General features: G+C 35.8%; 1 protein-coding gene across 1 annotated transcript; it reads right to left on the minus strand.

Annotated features, from left to right (window-relative positions):
- Positions 1-984: 984 nt before the first annotated feature.
- LOC105440607 (eukaryotic translation initiation factor 2 subunit 1-like) lies at positions 985-11,057 on the minus strand. The gene is made up of 8 exons (XM_011670955.2): positions 10,937-11,057; positions 8,214-8,511; positions 7,700-7,779; positions 6,847-6,998; positions 6,242-6,348; positions 4,311-4,408; positions 3,557-3,700; positions 985-2,397 (listed from the first exon to the last, which is right to left on the minus strand). The coding sequence occupies exons 2-8, from the start codon at positions 8,449-8,451 to the stop codon at positions 2,275-2,277; spliced, it is 942 nt and encodes a 313-aa protein (XP_011669257.2). The 5' UTR covers positions 8,452-8,511; positions 10,937-11,057; the 3' UTR covers positions 985-2,274.
- Between the last annotated feature and the right edge of the window lie 9 nt (positions 11,058-11,066).

The raw sequence follows: 11,066 nt of genomic DNA on the forward strand, positions 1-11,066 counted from the left end.
ATAAAGATTGCTAAAAGATGATATTACACAGAGATAGGTAGAAATCCTGCTCACTGCTCAATTTGACTGGCTCTATTTTTTTATATTACGTTAGTTTTTATACCATTTCTTACAGGTCTCTTTCTATGTTCTTATCTTTTATTTTTTTGATTTGTGCGGTTGTATTTTTTAATCTATTTATTCCTTTATTTTTTATCCCTTATGCAACTTTTTGTAATTTTATTATTTCCTCCAATATACTAACTCTGGACGTGAAGATTATTGCACCCATAAATTGTTTATCTAAACAAGAAAGAGCAGCTCTCCAGTATAATATCATTCAAAATAAAAATTACTTTAAAGTTATTTTTGAGGTAAGATTTGTCTACTTTCTTTGATGATGATGCATGAAAGATGCAGAATTGTAGTGGGAGAGAGAACCAGCACATGGCGTTAATGGGTGATGGTTGTTGTGCAGTAGATAAGAAGATGATGATGATGGTGATGGTATGGCCTACAAATAAAATATGTTGTATTGCCCTTTAGGTGCCAAAACATGGGCTTGTCAGTCAAAAATCTTCTTTTGTTCCCTTGTTTTCTCCCTCTCTGGGCATTTCTCAGTTTTGAATGTTTCAATTTTTTTTCTCTAAAAAATGGTTTAAAAAATAATTTAAAAGCCAACCGAAGATTTCAAGATTTTTGGGTCGGTCGCAAAGGGCAATACATTTTTTTTCTTTTAGGCCTAATGGTGGTGATGAGGAAGAGGAGGATTATGGCTAAGATGGTGAAGATCATGAGGATAAAATGATGATTGGTAACCTATTGTGATGATGAAAAATGATGGCAATGTTGATGGTAATGTTGATGATGATCATAATCATGATGATAATTGAAATGATGGTGGTGATGGAAATAAATATTACCTGAATATTGCACAAGCAGAATAAAAATAGAATGTGCTCATTTCAATTCATAGAAGAAAGAAACCACACCTCATCCAATCTATTGTCTGTACAAATAAGTTGACACTGTACAAGTGTCTCCTTTATTTTGAATCTTGTTACAATACATTGTTGTACTTTCACATTTTTACATAATTACACAGGCATGTGTACATGTACTTCTAATTAATATGAAACTGAAGAGTCTAAATCAAAGTCTGGTTGAAATGTTTGAATTGAATTTGCATACATTACATACAGATGGAAATTGACATTACCAACATACAATCTTTTTCACATTAAATGGTTTTTGTTTTGTATTGTTTTATAAAGACTTATCAGTTCAAATAGTTTCATTCTACTTGGACTGAAATACCTCGATGTCTAACTTTTACCTAGTATGCAAAATAACAGAATTTCCCAAAATACATTCGATTATGGAATGCAATTTTACAGGAAATCTCTAAGAAAAAATAAAATAAAATTAGAAGACAAATAGGATCAAACTTGGACAACATTCCTCATTAGAACAGCCATTGAAATTGGACAGGGCTAGCTGAAATACACTCAAAGAGTAAATAAAATTGAAAAATAACCCTAATCGAAACAAAAGAGTAGTGAGCCAGTATTAATGAAACAAATCCTCAACCAGAATAATTCACTAGGAAGTACATGTACTCTCTGTTTTGTTTTATTTTCTAATATCTATACAGAAGGGTCATTAAGTCAGTTCTGAGGAATGTACTCTTGACATTTATGCATTATCTAAAACATTCAGATACCGGGTACATGTATATCACAACTCAAGAGCGAGAAGGGCTTGATCAAACATGAAGGATCACAATAACATTAAACTATATGCATACATATGAAACATATAATTCAATAATAACAATAATTATAAAAGTGGGCACTGGGCAGTCTAACAATGAAATAATTGTGGCTCTATCAAATCAAACAAGCATAAAGTATACTGCACACATGACCTCGTCTGAACTGATGTCACATGGAAGGAGGAATAATATTGTCTAAAACATAATATCATAGAGGTCTGTCGCGGTGCTCGCCAAGCGATCCCACTGAGACGATAGGGGGACGCTCGTTAGCACAAATAATTGAGGTTTGAAGAGAATGATTTTCAGTTCATTTTCCCAATTAACAAGAGGGAAGCAATTAGGGAACAATTTTTATTTTTAAAGTTGATATCACGACCCTCATCGTCAAGTAGTAACTGGCCCTTCATTCAGATTAATTTTTTAATGGACTTAATGACTTTATAGCTCTCACCTATTAAAGCTCACGTTATAAATAAATGAGGTTTAATTGTAATTTGCTAATTAGATTTAATCGCTAATTAGTCTTCCTCGTTTCCAATTTCTTCCCCATCGTCGTCTCCATCAACCTCTGCGTTTGCTTTCTCTAGGTTCTCCAGATGTCTGGCAAGCTCTTGTTCCTCTGTGTCGGTGACAACCTTAGGCTGTGGTTCAAATAAGAAAGAGGAAGAAAGAAGGATAGAGTTTGATTTTTCAAATCATGATGACTATTTTTAGAAATGCTAATATGTATATTTCATAGAAATAGGAAAATGAGACAGTTTGATAAAAATACTATGTCTATGATTTGAAATATATCTTTTCATGTTTCTTTAAAACTATAATCATTGTTACTGAATATTTGAGCAAAACAATCCATCATATATAATCATAAATTGGGTTTGAGGTGGGTTTCTTAAAATGTATAAATAAAATGTATCTATTAGTGATACAAGTAAAACATAAAACTACAAATTTAAAAATATACATGTTAAAAACATTAAAAACATATTCATAATATGATGCACTAAGCTTAAAAGGACATTTGAAATCAAAAGGAATCGCAGCCAAAGAAGTTGAACTATTCAGGTACATGTATATTGATTCATGACAAGCACTTTAAACAAAAATGGAAAAGGGTTAAGGAAAAAAAAAGAAAAGAAATAACAAAGTCTAAAATTTAGTGAGCCCAATTTGTATGCCCCTCAGAATAAACCCTCAATTCTCTCTACATCCAATACAGCTGGGAGTCCTACTTACCGCCACCATGATCTTGAAGACTCCACCGCATTTCATGATGCTTTCTTTTATTGATTTAACCCTTTTCAAGCATATCGTGAAAAGAACAGTCCCTGATTTTCTCTATGGTAGAGTTTCAAAATGCCAGGATCATTGTTTCAAGCACTTCCAGTATGGAATGTCATCATTCCGTGAATACAGTTTGAACTCAAGATTTAAGAAAATTTGAGAGACCTTTTTCTTTCTTTGGGAGCTGGTGAAATTCCCTGATTTTTATCTGATTTCAGGAAGTTTTCTTAAATTCCCTGTATTTTTCCTGACTGGAAAAGAATGCAACTTATTTTCCGGGTACAGTCAAACCTGTCTATAGCAGCTGCCCAAGGGAAACACAAAAAGTGGTCTTTGTAGACAGGTTCCTTTAGAACATGTTTCAATGAGAAACCATTTTCAAGGGAAACAAAAATTGTGGTCTCTGTAGACAGGTGGTCTTTGTAGACAGGTGGTCACTAAAGCAGATTTAACTGTATTTCATGATTTCGAACAGCTGGGAGCCCTACTCTGTACATCCTATCTGAGGAAACTTACCGCCATCATGACCTTGAAGACTCCAGCGCTCTTTAAAATGCTCTCTTTGATTGCTTCGATGGCTTCCTTGAGCTTCTCCACACCTTCAACTCTCTCTAACGTCTGGGTGGTCACCACGTACTGGGGCGGGGCAATCAGGTTGATCTGTAGAGGGACGGAAAGACAAAGAAATTAAAATACACTTCTATTTATAAAGTGCTTGTCCTATTTCTGAAATTTAAACGTTAGCAGTGTCCTAGTATTCAAATTATGCAAGGAAATCTGTTTACTTTCTAGACTACACTATCATACACTATTGAGTGACTGACTGATTTCTTTTTTTCTTTGGTAATAACATACATAAAATGAGCTGTAAAGTGTACATGAGCATTCGTCTATATCAATATCCCACTTCTTGTGATGGCCAAAATTGAACTGATTGAGTCTTTGCGCGGCACAAAACGTACAACCATTCGTAACATGTGTCTGAAAATCAGACTATTTGATAAAAGGACTGCAATCCCTAAATTCGATTCGAAAACCTAAGGTCGTTATTTTCCCACAAAAAGACATTTTCAAGCCCTTTTGTTTTGAAGGAAGTTTTATCTTCAAATGCCGTTGCAATTTAACCTATTCATTTTTTTGTTGGCCTGCAAGTGGGACAAAGAACATTTAAAGGTTGGGTACTTGTAGCCAATAGTGCATTGACTCTGGATAGAACACACTTCTGGCTCCAAACAGGCAAAATCGAAAAACATCCAAATGTAATTCATACCTTGATGGGCATCTCTTCTGATGACATATCCAAGCCTTTCGTGAGGGCATCCTTTACTGCATCGATACCATCATAGCCATAACATGCAACCTCAATGTCTGTAAGGGAAAAGCATTATAACAGAAAGTAATAAGAAGCAAAGCACATACTAAGGCTGCGACGAGTACTCAAATACTCTAGTACTCGCACTGTTGACAACTACTCGAGTACGATTTCTCGTACTCGAATATCGGCCGCCATTTTTTTTTTTTTTTTTTTTGCACGTTCACATGGCGTCCGAGTATTCAAGTAATCACCTGTAAACCTGGGAGTGTACTCGAGTACCTCATTACACGGTTATGCACACTGCACAGCCTTAGCACATACAAACATGTAGTCTCCCTATAATACAGTAAAAAATGCAGTAAGTTGTACAGCAGAACTTCATAATAACAAACTCCACATAACCAAAGGAAGAAAACAAAATTGTTGTATAAAAACCTTGTTAAAGCAAAACTAAAAACGTTGGAACATATTACAGATGCAAGTCCAATCAATTGATCTTCCCATGTATAAATTCCTCAGGACTTTTACAATGAACGAGGTAAAAGTAGAGGCAAGTATTTAGCTTGTAGTAAGGTTTTAAAAAGCAACACAAAGAAAGGAAAGCCAGTTTGTTCAAGTGACAGTAAATAATATTTACAAATGAAATACTGTGAACTACTACACATTCAGGGAAGGATCTGTGCTTAAGATTAAAAGAAATAGAATCAAAGGTATATGTACTTGAATAAGTATTTCAATACAAGTACTTCATCATTGCTTCATCATTACTTCATCCATTGAATCATTCAAAACCCTTCTCAAAAGCCATCTTTTTAAATCAGTTATAGTATACTGGAGGCGCACACAATTAGCTAATACCATTCAACTTAATTGTATTGTATTGTATTAGTATATATTTTATTTTGCTGCTTTTAAGGTATTGAACATGTTGAATAATTATACTGAGTTGGACTGTACCACCTGTGCGCTTAGAAACGCCTGTATAAAGCGCTCTATAAATGTAATCATTATTATTATTATTATTATTACTATTAGTATAGTATTAATGACTGCTTTGAGAGAAATAGTTGTTTTATTACGCTCAAGGGAAGGTTAGAATTGTGCTATTCCCCGAGGCTTGCCGAGGGGAATAGCCCAATTGTAACCTTCCCGAGAGCGTATGAAAACAACTATTTCTCGAATATTAAAGCAGTCATTAATACTTTTATATGCCGAAAAAAAATAGACTAAAAAATGAAAAATATTTATCAATTTTGTCGAAGACGGGATTCGAACCCTTGCGTACAACAAGAGGTGTACCGAAAACCAACGCTTAGACCACTCGGCTATGGCCCGCCGTTAACATGCTTGGCAGTTTTCTCCAATATATACATTAAAATGGATTGAAACCGGCTTCGCGTGTGATGAATGCTTCGCAAAAGCTCCATATACGGACTCTTCTTTTACTTTTGCAATGCATATTGGCACGAACTTAGATCAAGATCTATCGGCAGATGTTGTTTTTTTGTTTTTGGAAGTTTATTTTCGTCTTCATGTCAACAATGCAAGATAAAATTGTCGGTAAGATCGATCGAGATTCAATTGTATTGAAATTACCGACCAATCCTTCGCACACATACGGCATCCTCCATCGCTCAAACCATTTTTTAACATGTAAACCTATGGGGTAACCATGGAGGCTGACCAACTTTTTTTAATAACCATGGTTATTAAAAATATTGAAATGTTTTATGCATGGTTACCGAGAATTTTACAGGAACAGTTGAAGTTTATGAATGCAATTCGACCAATCAGATGGCTGGATTTCTTAAGTGAGGTATATAATAATAATTACAATATATCTAAAAAAAGAGATTTAAAATAATCTAATAGTTCTTATGCCATACCTGCTCTGATCTTGACTGCTTGGGGTGTGAGTTTCCTTTCAATATTCTCCAACAATACTTTGTGCGTCTCCTCATCTAGATTGCATTCAGCTAGCAGCTCTGGCTCACTAGATTAAAAAAAAATTAAAAACAACAAATTAGGCAACAAGTAATACCAAAGCCAATGACTTAAGAAATAATTACACTTATTTCCCCTCGTCAATGAGTAATAATATTCCAGAGATTTATTGCATAACACACTGTGACCCAAAGTCTCAAGTTGTTTCCATAGTGCTTTGAAAATAATAACCCTGTTAGCTCTGGCAACCATTATTAGTGCACAGTCCTCTTCCACTTAAAGAGAACATCGAAATTACACCTGGGTCAAGAGTGTCAAATGTAGATGAATGTTTCTCTAAAGAATATTTCTGACATACATTCATGTGCAAAGCCACAGCTTGAACAAAAGACCAGCCATTTCTTGTCATATATGATGGCATTTGACAGCAACTGTTTTCAAGGGACATTTCTACTCTGATGTTCTTCCAAACTGACGTAAAATGATTCAGAAAGCTCACCAACTTTTTTTCACCTTAACCAGAAGACAACGTTCCCTTTAAACTTACTTTACACACGTCTTGAAGGCTTCATATGCTCCGTAGCCAACAGATTTGTATTTCTGGTCGAAGTGCCACGCCGTCTGTTGATAGAGTTCTTCCAGTTGTGAGTTGCTGCTGTAGCCTAGGATCTCCCCCACGTGTCTAAGGATACTATTTACCTACAAGGAATCAAAACAGGCTAATCCTTAAAGAGCTGAATACATGAAAGTAAAGGATATGGAAGGGCTCACAATGGCTCACTTCAAAAGCCATTACTTTCAATGAGACTTGTTCATATTCATCAATTTTGTTTCAATTTATATGCTGAATAGAATTAAAGTTGCCATCGTGACATATTACTTTCATTTTCTCAACCCCAACATGCATATCAAAATGATATGCAGGTAACAGTAGAGAGGGGTACAAGTTCATAAAAAATGCAATTCTATATTGTCTTTTATAACAAGAAGAAAGCAATCACGATATTTGTACAAAGAAGCGTCAAAGGGGCATGTAGGGAGGGCTGGAGGTTCAAGTAGACAGCATTAAAAGATCGTCTTGATTTTTTAGTTCTTCTCCGAAATGTTTACAAACTACAAAATATTTGGTACATAGATCTTTTGATACATGTATAACACTTTACAGACACCAAACCAACAAGACTCTATTCAAATTTTCTTTTTCAATACCAGAACTAAATTTATTTATTTATTTATTTATTCATACATATTTATACAGGTACACAAGATCAGAAATAAATCTGTTTTACATATTGGATATTGGATAACTAAATTTCTTTTTATCTCTAAATATTTCCAAAGTGGCCTCCTTGCTAGCTCTTAGCAACATGCTAAGTGAATATAATGAACACTAGACTTACTGCTTTGGCCTTTGCATATTTCTCCTCACACTTTTTGATCTCCTCAGCTGACACTCTCCTCTTGGATAAATCAATGTAACCTGTCATAAAACAGATTGAAAAATATTGGATTATCAAAAATTCAACCTTGACATGCATTAACTTCTTGGACAGAAGGTAATGTGAAAAATAATCTATCTGAATGGCAGTTTACCCAATATTAACTCTTTATCGACATGGTATACTACCACTTATATATAATAACAATATAGTTCTATCTGTGTGTCATAAAATCATGATTTCAACAATAATACAAATTGCATTCCGGACACGTCTTGTAGTGCTGTTTTTTTAAACCGTCATGAGTCTAAGTTTGTGGACATCCCATAGAAACGCTTGTTAATTCTATAACACACATTTCAATAGGATGTCTAACATGTTAGACTTACAACGGTTTCCAGAAACTGCCCCCAGGCTACTTCATTTTGCTAAGCTGCAGTACCTAAACAGCATTATATGAGAAGAGAAAACTCACCTTTATCTTTATCCACCCTGATGACAACGACACACTCATCCCTGTCCACTCTGATGAGTTTGTTGATGGATCTGATACGCCTTCTCGACAGCTCACTGAGCAGGATCATACCCTCAATCTTATTGTACTCTAGGAGGTGGACGTACGCCCCCATCTCCGCAATGGAACGGACCTTCACCATCACCACATCTTCCACCTCTGGGAAGTGCTGCTCGTAGAATCGACACGAAATCGGCATGACTGCTTCTTCTTCTTACGCTGCTCTAAGACTGATCTGCAGGAAATTGTAGAGCTTAATCTGGAGGAAACAAAATCACAGTAATAAATAAGAAAATATGAATAAAAGGCCTAATCTATTTTGTTTCTTTGTCTGTTTTTGTTTCAGGTCTGATTTGTTTATTTTAATTTTAGTTTTTTTAATCTCTAGAACATAATAAACAAAAAGTATGAATGGACAGTTCACCAGTCATTTCCAACTTTTAACACAATTATCTTCAAAAGATTGCAAAGATTGCAAAGATTTCATGACATCGTGAAAAAATACACACAATAATCAGAATATGACAACGTTCATGTACGTAATTCAGAAAATGTAATTAAGTTACTTAATTAAAGACAAGATTTATTGTGACAACAGCGCGCTTAATTCCTGCATCCCATGGAGTATCCAGCATATCACGTTAATATCTAACTCCGATGCAGATCTTCGGGTTCGTGCATCAAAAAACATTCTAACAGCGGGTTGGGTGACATCATCTCAAAATATGCAAAGGGAGTAATTACAATTTTGACTTATTAGGTTGCTCGACTCCTCTGGGCATCTAGCCGGCAACTTGAAATTATAATTTGAAGAAGTCTTCAATGGGAAAAAGGGGGTGATTCTTCGTCCTATCCCAACGATTCTTCCATGTTGTTTCGTCGATTCAACCGGCTAAGAGAAAGTATGTACTACCGCGCATGCGTACTTGGTGCGTACTTTCTCTTCGCCGGTTGAATTGACGAAACAACATGGAAGAATCACCCCCTTTTTCCCATCGAAGACGTCTTCAAATTATAATTTCAAGTTGCCGGCTAGATGCCCAGAGGAGTCGAGCAACCTAGTAAGTCAAAATTGTAATTACTCCCTTTGCACATTTTGAGATAATGTCACCCAACCTGCTGTTAGAATGTTTTTTGATGCACGGACCCGAAGCTCCGACGCCTTCTGCGCCGGTGTTGGAGCTTCCTGGAGTTAGTTAATATCTTGATAGAATTTTGCGTTTATCAAGTGCAAATTCCGATTCTTCCATGCTTCATCTTTGCTAGTCTATCACACGCACGCACATTCTCTAACTTCAACGATGTCAATGCGATTGCGAAGCTAATAATAGGGTGTCTGAACGATTTTTCAATTTTCAATTTGGGATCGTTTTTCACCATTTTTGTTTGATATTTGAATAAAAAATTTAATCAGAATAATACATTTGAAATTTGAAGTCTCACCGATATTTCTATCAAAAGATACATCCCCTCCAATACGCTGGTATATTCATATCATTTTGGTCAGAATCGACGAAAAAGACATCCACGCAGAGTGATGTTGTTTTGCTAAATTTAGCCAAACAGCTCTATCGCGCGATATGCAAGCGTATGGATAGCGTACGCATGTCATGCGCACCCTGCAGCTTGAGCCACGCTGTCTCCGCGATATCTGCCATTGACTAGTATGGCTAACCGTTTGCGCAAAAAAACGAGGAAGTGAATACACGTTATAGTCAATGGCAATATCGCGGAGACAACGTGCATCGACTATAACGTGTATGCACTTCCGGGTTCTATTGCCCGAATGGCTAGCCATACTTTCATTCACTAAAATGTGTAATTGAATTTCGGGTTTCGTTCGTACGTGGAGATGTTACGCGATGTAACCATGGTTTGGTCTGAGCAGAGCGCACGCCCCCTTATCAGCTGATCCACCAAACAGAGGGAAGGTTATTTTTAAACTGTAATCTTTCGTGATCCCTGGGGGCTAGCGAAAATATAAGTGCATAGAATTATTCCTTAGGACTGGGACTACTTATCGATCGGGGCGTCATATCTCAAAAGTGGCAAACTTCAAAGTTAGCCAGGACACAATGTTTAAATTGCTGTTTTGACCAAGATATTTTTAGAATTTCAAGATGACCCCCCTTTGAGTTTGGAAATATTGGAATTCACCTGCTCTTTCATATGACACCTCATTTATTGAGTATCACCTTCAGGATCATAACAGATAAAGGTTTGAATCTCAAATTGAAAAAAAAAAATTGTCTTTTTTTTGCACGGTCGCGCAATGCACGTAGACTGCATAGGGATGCGTGCAATCTCTATGGGAAGAATTTTAGCACACAACATCGGGTGCGCAATCAGACACCCTACTTGAACGACAATTACTGAATTAGAAAAGCCATTTTCCATTTCCAATTAGTAAAAATATTGTTTGCACACATAAGATAGACGACTGCAACTTAAGTTAGGTTTATGATACGATTCTTGACAGACTTTAATTCAACAAACATGAAATCAACACTCTCAAACACTCGACCATTCTTTTTCATAGTTAATACCACGCCAATAGTAGCAGATGGGACTGTAATTTACAATTTGGCCTTGGGTTCGGTTTCCATACGCCCATGTTTGAGTAGCAAAATTGGTATTCATAAAGAACAATTACAATATTTAATGAATCCAATAACTATACTTACATCTTATGGAATCAAATGGGAATTGTTCAGCGCTTCAATTTGACGACAAATATGAAATATTAAGCCGATTTCTGTAACACGTGTGTTCCTATTTGTTCTCGTTCCTGATGCAATATCTGAACTAATTTAA

The sequence above is a fragment of the Strongylocentrotus purpuratus genome, unplaced genomic scaffold, assembly GCF_000002235.5.
Source record: "Strongylocentrotus purpuratus isolate Spur 01 unplaced genomic scaffold, Spur_5.0 spur5_scaffold_13, whole genome shotgun sequence".
Taxonomy (NCBI): domain Eukaryota; kingdom Metazoa; phylum Echinodermata; class Echinoidea; order Camarodonta; family Strongylocentrotidae; genus Strongylocentrotus; species Strongylocentrotus purpuratus.